Genomic DNA, 18936 nt, shown 5'->3' with positions numbered 1-18936 from the left:
GAAAATGCAGAACGTTGCCAAGAAGAATCTAAAGAACATTTCTCTCCTGGCAACTACTCTAAATTTCATCAAAAGGCATGAGGAGGAAGCATGTGCTGTCAAAGGGAAAATCCAAGATGTCCAATGAGCGATTATCGCAGTGCGACTGAGGCTGGGTGGACCCTGACACAGCGCTGGGCTGCACGGGCGTTCTCAGGAGCCAAGTGCCCCAGAGGTGAGCTCCTCAGTGTGACTCACACACAGTTACCCTCGTGTGAGCTGGTATTATTCCATTTGAGAATCCCTGCAATTACTTTTGTTACCGGCGGAGAACTATTGATCGGGTTCTGTAAGAACAAAGCAGACGGTGCTTTTGTGCACATCGCAGAACCAGATCCCTCTCTTGTCAGCTGTGTCTTACTGGCTTTAATTCTGGACTCACAGTGATGTGCAGGCACACACATCCCAGCGACGTTTTCTTTGCACTGTTCTCTTTCCAAGTTTCTTTCTAGTTTCAGCAAATATTGTTATTTTAATTATTTTACACATGTCTGGAGCTCTCCAGCTGCAGGCTCCGAGCTGCTTGTTCTAACTTAGATCTCACAGGACGTCCAGAGGGTTGTCAGGTATTTATTTGTTCTGCCTCGGATTCTGACAATAACCTTCCCATCCCACCCTTATCTTCCAAGGGACGTGGGAAATATCTGTGGGTTCTGTGGATTTTTGTTGGCAGAGCCAAAGGAAATTTTTCCCTCAGACTAATAAAAGGTGGTCTGAAATCAGATTCCAGATCCAGGAGCTGAGGATGGCAGAAGGGAGAGGTGGTGAGAACCCCAGTCTTCAAAAATGTCACCGAACTGATATAAGGACTAACCCTGGAACCACGCTACTTCCTGCCTTCTTGTTATGTGAGCACAGGAATTTCTGAGTGCTTAAGCCGTTTGGGGAAGGGGCCTCTGTTCCTTGCAGGGGAAAGCTCCTTGGACATAGTAAGTAGACGCTTCTTCTAATGAAGGAGAGGTCCTGGGTCCAGAGAGAAGAGCTGATCCTACCCACCCCCCCAGAACAACCAAGTGGGGGCACACGTGATTGCCATTCAGCATGTTTGCTTCAAAAAGCTTTCAAAGCAGTGATAAAATCTGCATTTTTAGCTAATTTTTTTTCCCCTAAGTAAAAGGTGGAGGACTGAAGAAACCATTTTAAAGTCCATTTCTTTTAAGGGCACTGTTGTCATTGCAGCCGGTGGGAGGCAGCCCCAGAACCTTCAGTTTCATTGTGAGGAAGTCAAAGGATGTGAGAAACGGCTTTCATCTGCTTCCGCGTCTGTCAGTGGTGGGCGGGTGACCTGGGCTGCCACACGGGGCCCCACACTTGGCTTAATGCTCTGCGCGTAACGTTTGGAAAGCCTCAATAATCTATATACACGAGATCTCATTTTGCACGAGGCCCCACAAATGACCCAGCAGGGCCTGCTCGGGTACTTGTGACAGTGGCGCCAACACCCTCTGGCACAGAATCTCTCATTAGAAAGGTAAAAGGATGAGGGATGAGTGTCCCTTTGGACTAGCTTTCCTTTCTTCTTTGTCTTCCACCCAAAAACCCAGCTTTCAAAAAGCAAGGACTTAGGTATAATTTAAAAAGATGGGCCCCGGAGCATCACTCATCTTATCCCAGGTCGGCAGCGGGGAAAGAGATGGAACAGGCAGTGGCTTGAGGACACTTGTATTGAGTATGAAGTGTCTTCCCAGCATAATTGGGCTTTTAAAACTTACTGCAGCATTAGAAGGAGAGGCTGGGCATGAGAGCTGCATTAGAATTCAAATTTCATCTAAATAATATTAAATCTCCTCGGCATCCTGTCGATGCGAATCCTTTCAGCACTTAATGACGTGTATCAGGGCTTGCATTTCCTCTTTAGAAATAAATGCGCTCTGCTAATGAAGAAAGGTTGGTTTTCTTCCGGAGGAAGGTCCCTAGAACAGTATGTGGCAGGTTCTTATTTGGAGCCTTGCAGGTTTAGCCTCGCACGGCAGTGACTTCATATTCACCAGGAGCTGGGAATAACCTATCCTTCCGTGCAGCTGATTTAGGGCAGAAATAAAAGCGCAGCCAGCAAAGCCCGGCTCCTCTCACACACTGCTGTGTCTGAATGCAAACGTTCATAATTGAAGGCTGAATGCCTTTATTTCAGCCACAGCCGGCTGCCAGGGCGAAAACGGACACACTGTGTTTCATCGTGTACAAGCCGTTCTGCACTTGGGGGTGTAGGAGGTGAAACGGTGGCCCTGTTTCAGGGCAAGGTAGGGCTGTCTTCAGCTGTCTGTGCTCAATGCTGGCGTTTGAGAAGAACACTCAGCACGGGGGAAAGGGGCTGGACTCATCGCAGGAAGCCTCCCTCCCTGGGATGGGGGCTGAGCCTTGGGACAGTCTTGGGTGGGGGTTCGAGGGCACCACGTGAAGGGAGGCAGCAGAGAAGCCAGTCAAAGTGGTTTAGACGTGGGGTATTCTGAGACCCCTGGTCTTACGTGACCCTGGGGCTGAGAGCTCAAGATCCTGTGCAGACCTGAGTCCTCAGTTCAAAGGTGGTGCTGTTGGCAAAGGAAGAACACTCGTCTGGTGTGTGTCCGCTCCTTCTGTGTTATTCATGTCCCTCTTTCTTTTCTGATTCATTAGCTTTTATTTGCTGAAGTTCACTCTTAAATCTCTAGGACAGTCTTCCTCGTGAGCCTGACTTTCTTCAATTCTTAGTACGTTTTTCTAGTTTTCCCTTGTTCCTTTCTGTTACTGCCTTCCTTCTTTGCAGAGACCAGAGAGGGGGCCCCTGCATGCTCCCCACACTCTGTGCTGATGAAGGGGTGGGGCTACAAGGTGGAGGCCCTGCGGGTGTGCAGTGCCTCAAGCCCCTTGGACATCTTACAGAGTCTTTCTTTTGACAGAGGCAAGAGAAGGGTTGCCTTGTCCACTGTGGTTACATTTAGAATCAGTATTTTTTTTAAAAATTGAAGTACAGTTGATTTACAATGTTGTGTTAGTTTCAGGTGTACAGTAAAGTGATTCAGTTTCATATACATACATATATATATTATTTTTCACATTCTTTTCCATTATAGGTTAGTTATTACAAGATAGTGAATATAGTTCCCTGTGCTGTACAGTAGGGCCTTGCTGTTTACTACCTTATATATAGTAGAATGTGTCTGTTAACCCCAAGTCCATATTCATGTCCATGAAATGAGTCTTTCCTGTAAAGCTTAGCCAGCACACTGTTTTTCAGTGTGGCGTTCTTCCAGATTTAAAACGTAGTTCTAGACCTGAAGTGGAGACTGAGAATAAGCCAGCGAGTAGGGCTGGAGGAGGCTTTGGTGCCCACTAGCCTTCTCTCTGTTCATATGGCTTTTGCTTCAGACAGGAGCCTGGACCCAATAACAGTGGTAATGCTGGTGATACACATTATTCAGAATCCACAGGGGGCATGATTGGTTTCCTTTCCACATAAAGACTACGTGGTGAGTGGAGCAGTGTATTACTACCCATTTATACCCAACCTTGTTCAAGAAAGAATTCAAGGTGACTTACAGTGATCTATAAAATACAGTAAGATGCAATTAAATTAAAGCTAATAGATGAGAAATCAGAGAAAAAGGAAAATAAAGATAGAAAAGGATAGTGGCAACTAGGAATGAGGTTCCTACATAAAAGTCATGTCAAAAAATCATATATATTTACTACGGACAGAACATGCATTTGGCTTCAATAATTCTAGCAGCCAATAGAGAGGAAAACATATCCAGCTGAATGAGTCTGGTGTACCGAATATAAGATACAGAGCAGTTATCCAAAAACAACAGTGCTTTCAGGTGCTGGGGCCAGAGAAAAAATCCTTTCATTCTTACAGAAAAGACACTACATGATAAAATGATGGACATCATCAACAAAATCCTGACAGGGGGCCCATCAGCGACTTGTTTAGGGCCACTTATCAGAGTGTCCCTCAGTGCTGGAGATGGCCTGACCCACCCCATACACCTGGGACAAGCAATTCCAACGGGTGGCAGTGGAGGGCGGTGATTAAAAACTTGGACTCTGGAGACAGATTTTCCAGCAGGTGTTCATTCCACCACTGCCACCTGGGGGCTCACCCTGCCCAGGGTGGATATGGGATTAAATGAGGCAATGGACGCAGAACACTTACATGATCCCTGAAACACGCTGGGCACTCAAGGAAGGTAATTATTATGGAAGTAATGGCATAGGAGGACAGCACTGACTAGGCATTCCTGAGCAAACACTGTTTTCTCTCAAGAGCTTGTGCTGATAAGCATTAACTGGCCATTCATTAGAATGTTTGGAACAGAATATTTTCCATGCTTGGTAAAAGGCAAAGACAAAGACTCTAAGAGAATCAGCTGAGAGGGGAGATGAGTCGCATATACACTTACGAAGACGGAGAAGCTTGGACAAACGTCTGAATAAAAGGCTACCCTCCACAAAACACAATCTTGGGTCTACTAACAAACCAAGAGAAGTACAATTAGAGCCACAAGGTCCCATGTCAAAGGGCACGGTTGTAGTACTTTTAGGCTTGCAAAAGAGATTAACTGGAGTGGGTATTTCCAAAGAGTCACTGAGCTCACCTCTCCAAAAAGTTTTCTCAGTAAAATACCTATAGATCATCTACCTTTGATTAATGTGTGCTTTTGATATAAGTTTTAAAATTAAAAACATAAATAAATAAAAAACTAACGCTTAAGTAACCAGATTCATTGGATTGCTCTACTGATGTTTTTCACAAGTCAGTTAATGTTGGGGCGTCTGCCAAAGATGAGCACTGTTAGTTTTTGACAAGTGGTCTGTTGCCCTTCTTTCTGAGATATAATAGGCAGGCCACCAAGGCCAGTTCTCAAGCAAAGAAGCTGTCAGAAGAGCAACCACTCTTACCCTCAGCATCACATCTAAATATGAAAACATATATGTAGGGGTATTATCTAAACCAGGAGTGGGAAGGGAAAAGGGAACAATATATTTAGTTCAATCAACGATAGCATCAAATGAAATTACTTTTATTCTTCTCCACTGAAAACTGGTATCTGATTCATCAGGAGACCATCCTGATTCTAAGTGTGATCTTAGCACAGGGTAGAGACTGAGCATCAGCTCATGAGTTCACGTAGCTTAGCTCATTCCCGTCCACTGAGCCCAAGGCCAAGGGTAAATCAATGAAAAGTGCAAATAATCATAGATGGGCATTGATTCTTCACATGGTTTTAAAGAGTATGAGGAACAAAAGCCATTATAGAATAGTTGCCTAAAAATACCCCCGCTACTCAAGGTTGCAATTTATCAAGCGGAAACACGGCTTTTATTTGGGACAGAATGTCTAATAGAGAAACTAATGAGTGTTAATTCAGGGGAGCAAAGGCTTGGCCTGGTTAATTACAGGATGGGCTGTACTCTGGGCCAGTCACAGCCCACCATTGTGCTGGTCCCCCAAACAGTCCTGGAGACAGAAAAAGATCTCCAAGTATTTTGTTTAGCTTGAGCTTTTTAATCAACTCCACAAGATGAGGGAAAATTTAATTCAGCTGATATTATTTTCATACTTACGTACTTAAAAAAGATCTAAATAAATTTCTTTTTGCTGAATGTTTTCCCGGTCATGGTGCTATTTCAAAAAAAAATTAATAAAGGGAGATATAAAGACCTAGACAGTTTAAAAAATAAATAAAACAGGGGTAAAAGAATGCTGTGAAATCAGTGGTGGCATTGAGACAATAATTAGAAAGGAAACACAGTATATAGCTTAACTCCCAGTTTCTGGGGAACACAAATTAGCCATCACAGGTAGAAAGTTTTAACATTCACTTTCTGCAGTCACTCCAGGGTACCCTTCAAGTCGCCAATGAGGAAACATCCTGACAGAGCTCGACAAACTAAATATTGACCTACAAAGATCACAGTGCCCTTTATTTTTGGAGAGGCACGTCTTATCTGGTCCCCGACAGATCTGGCTCTGCCTGGCACTGCACACACCCCCGCCTGTGCCTGGGAGTTACGCCCCTACCTGATCCAGGCAGTTGCTGCGGAGGTACCTCAGTGCCTGCTGGATACTCTGCGGCAGGGGCTGCCCCGTTCTCTGGACGTGAACGATGAGAGGAACGCCAAAGACAGCCTTGTCTCTGTAATCGGGAACTTTCATCCTCTTCATGAACTTTGGAACTGCCCTAGAATTCACAGAAACCAGGTCATGCACGCCTCGTGGAGCACACTGTGGGGAGAGGCTGTGAAAGCAAGAGGGAAGCCGAGTTTTTGTTGGAATATCCCACAGGCACGGGGGAATCCAACATTTCTCCCTCGATTAATCCTGTTACACGGAAGTGCTGCGTGTGCCCTGGGCCTCTGCGTGCGCCCCGGGCCTCTGCCGGGCCTCTGACTATTAAAAGGCATGATTCACGTTAGCAGAATGGATTTATGGCCCTGTTTTCAAGTCAAGTGTTCGACTTTCCAATTGAATTGTGATGGACACACTTCTCAAGTGATGAACAATTAAAAATCCCCAACAAGAAAAAAACAAGACAAATTGAAAAAATACATCAAGAAGAAGAAATGTGGTTGGAGTTGGGAGAGAAGGGAGGGGAGAGAAGATAAAACACATTCCTTGACTATGTCCTGACTTTTCTAGAACTGGCTCTACCCTTTAAAGGAAATTTTAATACACAAGCACATGTTGATTTAACCATGCAGTTTATAACTTGCTAAAATATTTTTATGAAAGCATTGCTGATTCTTCCGTATGCATAACGTATAACACAGGGTAATTAATGACACATTTTATATTTTTCCAAATCCACCAAATCATCTAAAATAGGTTCACATTCAAGTTGCAAGCAAGATATGCTTTTGTCAATTCCTATTCCAAAGGTTTAGTGCATATTCTTGTTTTTATTTGCCAATGAAATAAAAGCAGAATGTACGTGAGGAATTCAGTGCTCTCTGAATGAAGCAATGCTCTCAGTGTTGAGCTCTGCATTGGGCCAGAAGGTACGAGGAACAGAGGTTTCTTTGCAAACTGCCAGAATTACTTACTGGCAAGTTTATTTTTAAGGTCTCTGTTCACAGCTAATGACCCTTTACTTGTCTTTTTCCCTTCTTGGAGCCTGACTGCTTTCCCTGGAAGCCGACAGAGAGCTACAAATAAGGCGAGCTTCCTGCAGGCTCCAGCACACCCAGGGCGGGCAGTAAGGCAGCACTCTGGACATTCGTCTCAGGAAATTGGGCAGTGAAGGCAACGAACGAATTCTTCAGAAATGGGGAAGTAAACACGGAGGCATTGGCAACGCGCACCGAGCCCCGGGACCGACGCCCCCTCCCGGGGGCGGGGCTACGCACCAGGCCCAGCCGTGCTTGTTGGGCAGCGAGTGCTTCTCCATGATGGCCGTGAGGCGGAGCAGCGAGAAGCGCTGGAGCAGGTTCAGCTGGCCGGCCGTCTGGCTGCTGATGTGGGGCGACGCCGTGGACGCCTGAGGCTGGTGTGAGAGCTGGAAGCTGTTCCACCGGAGTCGCCTTTGCCGGAAAGACCGTCAGAGAAGCCAGTCACAAAGGGGATGCGTTATCGGAAAACACTGGATGTTACTAACTTTTAAGGAGCTAATCAAAATAGTTTCTGAGCCAAGAAAATCACAAAGCCCATGGAACAGAAGACACAAATGCACAGAATCAACATAAGAAGCTATTTTTCCCAAGTCTGATAAATTTGGGAAAAGTCATTATCTGTTTCACTAGGAGGCTTAAGAAAGTGAAAATAATAAGTTTTATTTGTTGATTTATTCTGAAATTTGTTCCCAAAGTGTTGAAAGCAGCTGAGACTGTGTGTGTGTGTGGCAGAGAGAGAGAGAGAGAGAGAGAGAGAGAGAGAGAGAGAGAGAGAGAGAGAGAGAAAGTGAGCGAGACCTCAGACATTTGGGAACTGTAAAATACTGTCACACTGCCATCCTGTCTCCACGCTCCGACTCTCACTTGGTGTTGAGATGGAACCTGCAGGTGGCAGGCATGGAGGAAGCACTGGTGAAGTGATGACACATCCGTGAGCCCCATCACCGCCTCAGCGACAACCCAGCGGTGCAGACGGGACTGTTCCTACTGGTTAGGCCCTTCCAGGGCCGTTTGTCTCAGGTGCTTCTGAAAGGGTCTTTGTAAAACTGCTTTTACGTATTTCTAATCGGCATTTTAAAGCCAATGTAAACTTATGAAGTATACACCTTAGATCTCAGAAGTTTCTCATAGAATTTTTATAAAGTTTAAAAGTTGGGGTAGAGACGTTTTGCAAGGTCATGGGAAGCATCTGTGAACAGGCACTAGGCCTGGTTGTCAGTGATGCCTGACGGCACCCAGCACAGTGCTCTGCACGTAAGAAATTCGAAAAGTTTTTTTGAATAAAGCCAAGATTGAATTAATGAATGTGAGTTAACATGGATTCAATCACCACAATATCTGTACAAAAGACACACTAGTGTTCAAATAATTCCCCACCATGTACATCACTTAGAACGGTGTCAAGTATTTAGAAGGTGCTCTATAAATGTTTGCTAAGTAAACAGACCATAATTATTACTAAATGGATTAAACATCATTTCACAAAGTCATGCCACCAACCTGTTTGGCCTGGTCAGAGAGGCCCCTACTCCAGAGTCCCTCCTTTCTCTGACCCCGGTGGCCTCGGACTCATTAAGAGACGCTCCATCTCTTTCCATATCACTCGGAGTCGTCCGACCTTCGGAGACAGAGTTGCCTTCGAACTCTAAGGTAATCTGATTGGGAGACGTGAATGGGCAGAAGCCAGCTTCTCCAGCCAGTGCATTTTGTGTCTGCAGCTCAGGCAACACGTTTTTTGACCAGTCATCCACTACCTCCTGGAGCCCGTTGACATGATGCAGAATGTCATCCAAGTGAGGGAAGAGATCGTCCTTCTCCAAGTCCAAAAGGTCTCCGGTGCTGGCGTACAGGTGGGAGCCAGGGACGTTGTCGTAGATGCTAACTCGACTGGCTCTGTGGCAGGACGCCATGAGCCTGGGCTCCCTGGCCCCTGGGCCCGGCTGTCTGCCCAGGGAGATGCTCCCAGTCCTCCAGTTAACCTCACTGCTATTGTCCATTGGCGAGAGGCTTTCGATAGAGAGCGCCTTGGGGAACGTTCCTGGCTTGTGATCCTTGGGAATATGCACCACCAAGTTCTCTTGGGAATGAAACTCCTGTGCGTGGTGGTTTTGGTCACCTGCGTCCCGCAGTGCTGTCCCCGCCAGCACGTCCAGGTCTTCTAAGTACATGCCCCCGCGCTTGTGGGCCTCCTGGCACCTCCGTTCCTTCAGGCCAGGCGTGCTCACCCCACTACTGCTGTTTTCCGACGGGCTGCTCTCCCCACTCCATTTGCTGGAGCCCGAGAGCCCTTTTTTGCTGGCGTCGGGGGACGAGCTCTGGAGATGGCCATTTGGGATTTGGACGCACTGCATGGCCTTGAAGGACTCGGGCTCCTGCTGCAGCACCGGCCCGCTGATCACCAGGCCCCCGGTCCGCCCCGACCCCTTATGCCTTCCCTGCGCTCCTTTCCCTCGCAGCGTTTCCATGCGCTTCAGAAATGATTTGGCTCTGGTCCTGGCGGGCTTCTCATTCTTTGGGTGGAGAGGGTAGTGGAGAAGGTCTCTGGGGGACTGCAGGAGGCTGCCGCCGCCCAGCGCCGCATCCAGCATGGCCGGGCCGTCGGCGCAGGGCCGCCCGGGGCAGTCGAACCCCTCCCGGCCGGCGCCCTGGCCGCCCGGCTGGCCACGGCCGTCGCTGCCTCCGCTGCTTTCGCTGTGAATGGAGCAGACCTCGGGCTCGCTCAGGTCGGTGAGGACGCTTTCACTGCTGGTCGTGTTTCTCATCCTAATGTCTCCCGACGACCCGTTTCTGTCCCCTCCGGGAAAGAGCGCGTGGAGGTCGTCCACGCGAGACCACCGGCGGCTGGTTCTTTGGAAAGTCCATTTGTTGCTGAGGCAGAGGTCTTCCTCATCGGAGTCGTCACCCTGTAAGACATCAGGGAGAAGGCGCGCTTAGAGGTGGCTGGGATGGCGACTGCGATCGAGGTCAGCATGGGCACGGGACCCTCGCCTCCTTTTCCTCTCTCCTCCCTTTTTCCTTTCTCCTCCCTGGGCACCTTTGCAGGGTCCCTCCACCCTCTGACTGTCCTGCGCACCCTCTTCCTTCCTACTGGCTGGAGGATCCCTTCTCAACCTGCCAAGCTCTCTCCCTTTAGTTTTCCTTCCTTCCTCTCTAAGAAGCTTCCCTGACTGATTACAAAGAGGATGTAATTACCATCTGACTATCAGGCTAAATATAAGACACCTGCAGTTTCCCTTTTCACACAGAAACTTAATCCTGCCATAAAAGGCACTTCTTTCCTGAAACCTTTTCACGGAGCCCAGGGACCATATACTCCAGCTCCTCTCTTCGGAACCTCGGAGTCAGTATACCTCGAAGCTCACACTTCTTGGTCTCCCAAACTTGATGCTTATCATATGTTCCCTGTATACATTAACAGCAAAATTATCTCTGAATTCCTGGAAGTAGAAACTTGGGAGCTGTTCTAGTGGAGGAGAGTCCAGTCCAGCCTGAGCTGCGGGGCCAGCCGTCTTGTTTTTAATCAATTCTGGAGTGCCTTCGGCAGGACACACGCGTCTGGGTGCTGTGGCCCCATGGCTTTGCCCTGCCATATACACTGCACCTCACACATTTATCTTGCTTGTCTGGGTTCTGCCTGAATTTGTAGCCCCTGAGAGAGGAGAGTCTGGGTTCCCTGAGGCCAGAGATGGCCTTGTTTATCTTTGCAAATCCCTCCAGCCCAGCATAGACCTTGACATATAAATAATTTCCTTCTGGGATGAACTGAATCATCGACTCCTTCCTCCTCCTCACCATGCACATTACCAAGACCCAACTCTGAAATGATTCTCTGATCTGCTCATTCATATCTTCATTCCCATTCCCTAGTGCAGGCCCTTGGCACCTCTCTGGGTCTATTACAGTAAAACCCTGGCCAGAATCTTGTCTCCAGCACCTTCCCCATCTAAACAGCTTTCCACGGTGTAATCCAAATACGGTCATAGAATTTCCCAGCTTAGAAGCCTTCAGTTTCTCTTAGCCTCCCTAAGTCTTTAGTATGGCGTTCAAAGCTCCTTCAACCCGATTGCAATGTACTTTTCTTATTTCAGCTGTTCCTCCTAATTTGCCTGCATTCTGTTCCCTGTCAACTGTGCCCCAACATCAAGCTCTGTCACAGGATTAAGAGCCTAAAGGGTATTCATGGTCCCCACTGCTGAGACCGTCCTTCCCTGGTCCCTGACCATTCTGGGGTACTCAGCTCATGTGCCTCTTTGGAAGCCTTTCCTGACGGCCCCCAGACGAAGACTGTACTTCCCCCTGAGCTCCTACAACATCTGGTTTAGCTCTTTATTGTAGCACTTATTATAATGCTAACTTAAACTCATTCACAAGCACCCACTCTCAACTGTTGTAAGTAAGCTCATCAAGAACAGGGCCTGTGTCTCTGCAGTTTTATTCATATTTATATTCTCCCCAATGCCAAGCACACAGTAACGCTCAATATTTTGTTGTTGTTAATTCAATTAATTTAACTTGATTTTATTTTACTTTGGCATCTGGTTTTAAGACCTGGTTCCAAGTGCTAGTGGTACCAGTTAGACTTAGGTGACTGAATGCAAGTTGCTTATCTGTCCAAAGTAAGTTTCTATCATTTATAAAAAGGGACCAAAAATAGGCCCTGCCACTTAGGTTTGCTGAGGGGATTAAATGAAGTAATGCATTTCCTCATCGCTCACTGAGGAGCATCTGTTTGTTTGTAATGTTCCAGTGTTCGTTCAGTCGCTCGTGCACCGCCTGTACTGCTGATCTATCCTTTTACACATCTGGCATCCACCTTAACTTCTCTGAACTTTGCAAAATATTGTTTTTAAGGGAAAAAAAAAAAAAACAAACAGATGCTCAGTCAATAAATGTGGGATCTTCCCATTCTTGCTTCTTCCTTGAAAATCTAGATTCACGTGAGTTGGACCTTATAAGTGATAAATTCGAACTTTCAAGTAGCAGGTGGAAGAAAGTAGAAAACCATTGCACTCACGGAGACTTCCACAGCTCTGGGAGCACAGTGGGAAATCGGCTTCAAGTTTTTAAAGAGTGGTAGAAAACTTTAGTGAAAGAGTTTGAAAGTTGAGCAAATGGAAAAAAGCAAGACTCTAGGATGACAATTCAAAAATATACTTTCTTTGTAGCATCTGCTACTTGTTCTTCCCCTGTGATTGAGACAATAAACCCTGACATCTGTGCCATTTAAATATCAGGTACGGTGACACGTCGCATTTCAGGAAGCTGGTGAGGAGAAGTTGATATTAAGTAAGCATTCTGAAAAAGCCTTTTAGCAAATAGTTTCTGAGAAGGCAAAAGGATATGTTTTTAAAGAAAATATAGATATTTTAAAATAGAAACTACAATATTTAGTGTTGGCTCCAATGAGCTCTCTAAAGCGAGCCCAAACTTGGTTACTGATCCTAGCAAACCACATACTAGGGGGATAAGGACTTCTTTATGTTGGTTTAGAAAAGATGCCAACCTGGGCACTGCGGTCTGGGGATGGAAAGCCCGCCCCTGTCTGCTAGGCTCTAAGAGTTTATTATACTAGCTCTGGGCAAAAAGATATTTACAACCCAACCAAGGCATATGAAAATGTGGTAAACTCTTGGAAAAAAAGGCAAACAGTTCAGGGAAATTTTGCAATATTTAGGTTGATTGAACCAAAACAAACAAACAAAAACCAAAGGAATAAAAAACAAAAATAAAACAGAGACAAAAGAAAAAAACACCCATCTCCTTTAGCACTCTGTGCACACAGTTATCGCAGGGTCCCGAAGGGTACTGACATGCTTCTGTGTCTGTTCTTCCCGCTACTGCAGGATTTTTGAAACTACTGATAGTGACACACAATAAGAAACACATTTTTCAGTTACACGATGAATAAGTACTAGGGATGCAACGTACAACATGGTAAATATAATTAACACTGCTATACGTTATGTATGAATGATGTTAGACGCATAAATCCTAAGAGTTCTCATCACAAGAAAAAACACTTTTTTTCCTATTTCTTCATTATATCTATATGGGATGATGGATTTTCAATAACCTTATTGGGGTAATCATGATGTATGTAAGTCAAATCATGCTGTACACTTTAAACTTATACAGTGCTATCTGTCAATTATATCTCAATAAGACTAGGAGGGAAAGAAGAAAGTGATCCATATACAGCACTTAGAATAGTATATGGAACATACTAGCTACTGATTAGAAAATACGTTTTCTGTCACAACTCAAAGCACACATACAAATTACACTAAAGCTAAATAAATAAGCAAACAAATAAATTCATGTTATCAGAATTACCTTTGTCCTCTGATGTTTTATATTCTAGTTTAATCTATTTCATTTAAAAAAAAATGTTGTTTGCAACCCACCAAATTCATCTGACAACCCACCAACGGGCCATGATCCACAGCACGAAAAGCAGGCTGTGCTGGAGTTTTACTGTTTGTACACACTCAGCACCCAGGGGACGAGCGGGCACATGGCAGACGCCCCAGTCATGATTGTGAAGGTGTACTGATTGTTTAAGAGATTATCAGATTTCATCTGTTTGATATTTTTTTGAGGCTAATAAATTAGTTTTTGAGTATTTAGAAACGCAAAATGGAAATCTGTAGGAGTCATATGTGTTTATGAGAAAAGGACACACCAAACTAATATTATTCTCCTATCTCCATGGCTTGGTAACCCATGGAAATACTCTGGACAGGGAGTGTCTGGATTTTAGCCAGGAACTGACAAAAGGCTCTCACGATACTGCTGTGGTCAAGACGGCAACGCTGGAGGCTATGGGGCATTTTGTTAGTAGCTAGTTGAGTAACTCCATCAGAGTGTGATCAAAAGACTGAAGGCAACAGAGGGAGAGGTCTCTGGGAGATGCCTTCAGGTGATGTCTGTTTTAGGAACAACCTGAATGAGTCAGAAGAATTCATATGTGAAGAATTCAAATGTGAAGATGGCATGAGGTTATTCACGAAGGGATCTTGAGCAAGATTTTAACATTTGAGATTTTGAGATTTTATTCTCTCAGCTGTAAAATGGAAGTGATAACAACAAACATCTGGCACGGTGTGTATCACAAGCAGATGAAATTACATGTGAAAATGCCAGATAAATCTTAAAAAGTGCAAGACAAAACTAATTATTGTTGTTAGACAATAGTGATATTGAGATGCATGAAGATCCTAACAAAATTGAAGGATGACCTGTTAATACGATGAAATTTCATGAAGTAACATAAGGACCCGAACTTCACAAGTGTATCATAGGACATGCAGGATGGAACAGACTTCATCTCTATTAATAGCCTTTAAGAGTGGTAGCAGATTTAAGATTAATATGACTTAACTGGGTAATGTGGCTGCCAAACTAAGACAGCCACCTTGGGATGCCTGACCAGAAGCCTGGATCTCAGCCCCACCATGTTCTGCATGGGTCACGTATATCAAGAGTAACGGGCTGCATTTTAAGGAGCACATTGAACGGGATGTATTTCTAGAGAAAAATAATCAAGATGGCCAAGGATCTAAACACCACAACCCCCTATGAAGGATAAATGAAAGAACTAATAATTTCGTATAGAAATAAGAAACTCTAAGCAGTGCTACTAGAAGTGCGGTCAAGGGGCTGCCAGTCCCCAAACTTACCAGTCTTCAGTGAGATAAGTTCAGACATTGAGAGGAAGCATTAAAACTGTCATCATTTGGCAAGGCTGCGCTATCAAGTTCCTGATCAGTGGACTTGTCTTACTGAATAGGGTTGAGATCAGCTTAGGAGTTGGGTGTAGTAGGTCCAAGTTACAAAGTATGACATTTCGAGATTAGTTTACCCAACATAATCCAAAGTGTACAATGTACAGGAAAGAAAATTGTAGGAATTTTACAGAAAGTGTTTTACAGAAAGAAAATTGTAGGAATCGGCTAGTGATGAAGGATTGAAGATGAATTTTGAAACTAAAGCATGACTTCATTTTGAATAAAAGGTAAAAAAGATTAGCCAAAACTTTAAAAAATTACTTTAAAAAATTCTTCTTTGATTCCAGTCAACAAATTCCGTGAGACTAGTTTCTTTATGACTAGTATTAAAACAAAGAAACATTTCAGATGCACATTTTCCCCTGTGAGTAGTGTTGTCAATCTAACCTAAATTAGATAACAAACAAAAAAACTCCGTCATGAATACTCAGTCATAGTGTTTGAAGCGTTCATAAAGACATTTAATATGAGGAATTGCTATTTCAAACTAAACTTTTGGTTTAGTTCTGACAGCTGAACAACAAAAGAGTTTAAAGTGCAATTGTGATTCTTCGTATTAATTGCCTAAATGTACACTTTTTATAAAAAAAGAACATTTTTGTAATACTTTTCTATTTCCTGTTATATTTGTTCCAATTATATTTATTGGAATGCAATTTTGTATCTGTAGAGTTTAATAAAACATTTAGGTTTGTATTTTCTATAACCTTTTATCATTTCATATTTCTAATCATTGTAGTGAATTTTACAAAAATATCTTGATCAGTGGCAGACTGGAAATTAAAAAAAAATCAGTCATTCATCATAGTTTGAGAAACTTTGTTTGAGGTTGAGCAGAAGTCAGGAAGCATTTTGTAAAGGGTCAGATGGTAAATCTTTTAGAGTTACAGACCATACAGTCTGTTACAACTTCTCAACCCTGCCTTTGTAGCCAAAAGAATAAGTGTGGCTTTGTTCTAATACAACTTTTTTTTTTTTTTTTTTACAAAAACAGGAACAGTAATTTGCTGACCCCCAGTCTAAAGAAAGGAGAAATCCATATTCTTTGCTTCTTTGGAGAAAAGATGGGCAAGTTTACATCAAGTCAGCATTTAGTTTATCATGTGGAAGACTTCTAGTAATTAGGAAAAAGTATATTGCCTTGCAACACAGTGAACTCATCATGTCTAGATGTTTATAGACAGAGGCTGAGTGAATTGTGAGAGTTGCTGTAAAAGTACATCCTGAAGTGGACGAGAGGCTGGAAAAGATGACTGAAGGTCTCGTCTAACTCAAAGATCCTGTTGTTCTAGGACATTCACTGTGCATCAGTCTTCAATTTAAGACAGTTTTAATACTCTCCAGCCAAGTGAATGACAGAACAAAATGTAACTTCTCTCCCTTGACTCTGCTATTTGGGGCTGCCAGGACGTGTCTTGTTTGGTGGGACACTGGGGTTGGGAAAGGCTGTGCAGTGGAGGGGGAGGGGGAGGGGGAGGGGGAGGTGGAGCCCGGCCCCTGGACGACAGCTGCAGCTCCTTTGACATGCCCTGGGCATCTGGCATCTGGGCCAGGAGGTGCCGGCTGCAAGCCGGTGATTAGTCATGGTTTCTGTGTTGTTTTCCACCTTTGGTCATGATTTCAGAGAGCTTTATTAAAACTATAACTTTAACCAGAACTTTCTTTTTGAAGCCGCTCTTTCTTCCAGCTGTAAGAGGAGGCTAACCCATAGTTGGATGGAAATTTAGCGTATCTTCCATTAACGTGACCTGGACGGAGTGGCCGAGCCCTCCGGTTCACAGGCTTGGAAGGGACATGCCACTTGCAGCGCTGCAGGGGGGGAGGCGGAAGCCAGAGGCGCACCTGCTGATCTCAGGCTTCCTAGAAATGCCTCCTGGCGGGGGTTTAGTAAGTCTTCCAGTGAGCTGGGGGCCATGACTGAGGACACTCCTGTCCACCCGACTCTCACAGGGAACATAATCTCAAATCTTTAAAGGACCACTTTTCTCTTCTGCACAATGGTAAGGCACTACCTTGTGGGAGGCAGGTGTGATTTTGTTTCTCCTGGTGCTTTATAAGTGGCATTTGATGGACAACAAAAATGCACACCTAACTAAGTATGAATGAGGCCAAATTCACCATCCTCATCTATTTGTGGACTTTTTCTTTTCTGGCTTAGGTCAACCCACCAAACCCTACAGAGTTAAAAAAAAAAAAAATCAAAGGAGAACCAAATTCAAAGCCAAGCAATGAGATTCATGACTCATTCACTACAAGAGATCCAGAGATAAATTTCCATGATGACATTAAATAAATTGTGGACTTGAGTAGGGCTGGCAAGAAACATTCCCTTTCCTAAAAACAACAATAAACTACGTAATTGTATGTATTGGTGAGGAAACCCTTCCAGGTCTTAGGCCAAGGGCCAGAAGCTCACGCCAATATATGTCTGAATACCTCTGAAAGGTCGGCGGGGGGTTGGGGGGGGGCAGTTTGTGGACAGAATAGCTGGGTTCAGATCCCGCCTCTGCTGTTTCTGCTTGGCTTTGGGCAAGTTACTGAGCTTCCCTGTGATTTCTGCATCTGTGACGGGGTTAGTGTTGGAGAAGGAAGAGTGCCTGGCAGAGAGCAGGAACTGGGAGAGTGTGCCAGCCATACCACAGAGTGCTAAGTGGGCACACACAGCCCTTCAGAGGCCCAGTGGCCCTGAAGGGAGAAGAATGACTGTGGCCGTGGAAGGTTAAGCCATCTGGGGATGACATTCTGCAGAATTAAACATGTCTGGGCCCCTGAGGATTAGAGATGAGCATTATATTTCTATCTCTTGGGTTGATTAAAATGGGGACATACCCAGAGGAAATGCTACTGTCTTTTTTTTTTTTCCCCTTTCCAAACAAGCGAATTCCAAAGTTGCTTGAAGCTTCCTGTGGTGCTTGGTTCTCAAGTTTCACTTTCTATTTGTGATCATTTGGCTTAGTTCCAGCCTGTATTTATTTTTTGTATTTTTCTGCAGTAAAAAAAAAAAGACGAGCCTATGACTTGTGGAAGGGGCAGGGAACACATGCCACTACCAGGGTCTCCCGCATAAGGGCTTAGACCACAGCCCCAGAGGGGCTGGGTCACAAGTGGGTGGAGATCACCCACTGGATTTATTAATTTCAAAATTCAGGCCACGGGTCCCCGGATTACAATGTGAAAAGCCACATTTTATTCAAGGGCACACATCTGTAGGGCCTAGAGCTAGCAGGGGGCTGTGAGGGTGTGTGCCTCTCTCCAGCATACAGAGTAAATTAAGAACATGAGAATACCTGAAGTGAGCAGTTCACAGAGGTGCTTCTGGGAAGGTAACGCAGAGAGCCTAACAAGTGTTACTCAAGCCCATCTCACTGCATGGGTTCTGAAAAGCTGGTCATGAGGCAAGAATCCAACAATACCACTTGGTTGAAAACTGTGCTGTGTAGACCAGCCACACTGGCGTGGCTGTGCTGGGTTTAATAAGAACCATGTGTTACAACCAAAACAACAGCTGACCCTCCTGCTTCAAATAGTATGTATGCCTCTCCAGGGGGCTGTTCAGCCAGACAGCTGTTGGGACGTTTATTCCCACATTTTTAATTTATCTTCAGCCTGGACAAATTGCTCATGTTTTAATATGTCTCTGGGTATTGTTTTTCACCGCTTTACTTCCCTAGCTTAAATCTTTGGTTCCTAGCTCAAACCCCAAATTGTTTTGAAGGTGAGGTCAACCAAAATTCATTTGCACTTTTTTTGAAGTGCTATTTCAGAGCAGAAATTCAGGTTAAAGTTATTTTTAAAGATTAGGTTACCCAGGAGAGACTTAAAATCCATGGGCTGTAATGACTTCTCTGTGTAGACCAGAATAAGGAACACTTTCTTTTGACTGAGAGATGTTTTCTCTGCTTTTCAAAATATATTGAAGCTTGACTTGTTACCTATTGGAGATGTGAAATGAAAAAAGCAGTAAACGCTCTTAATTCTGAGTTTCCTAAAAGGATCAGTTCAGCGAGAAAGAGAGGTCCTC

At 44.6% G+C, this 18936-nt stretch overlaps 1 protein-coding gene across 1 annotated transcript in view; it reads right to left on the bottom strand.

Moving 5' to 3' along the window:
- The window catches only part of STARD13 (StAR related lipid transfer domain containing 13), a 210189-nt gene that overhangs the window by 15530 nt on the left and 175723 nt on the right, over positions 1–18936 (bottom strand). Inside the window, 3 exon segments of the mRNA XM_032496319.1 lie at positions 6041–6200; positions 7366–7539; positions 8629–10031. Of these exon segments, the coding sequence (XP_032352210.1) occupies positions 6041–6200; positions 7366–7539; positions 8629–10031 (1737 nt within the window).

This window comes from Camelus ferus, chromosome 14 (genome assembly GCF_009834535.1).
Source record: "Camelus ferus isolate YT-003-E chromosome 14, BCGSAC_Cfer_1.0, whole genome shotgun sequence".
In the NCBI taxonomy this organism is placed as follows: Eukaryota; Metazoa; Chordata; class Mammalia; order Artiodactyla; family Camelidae; genus Camelus; species Camelus ferus.
The sequence above is the reverse complement of the archived record's forward strand: the minus strand, read 5'-3'. Positions and strand labels throughout refer to the sequence as shown.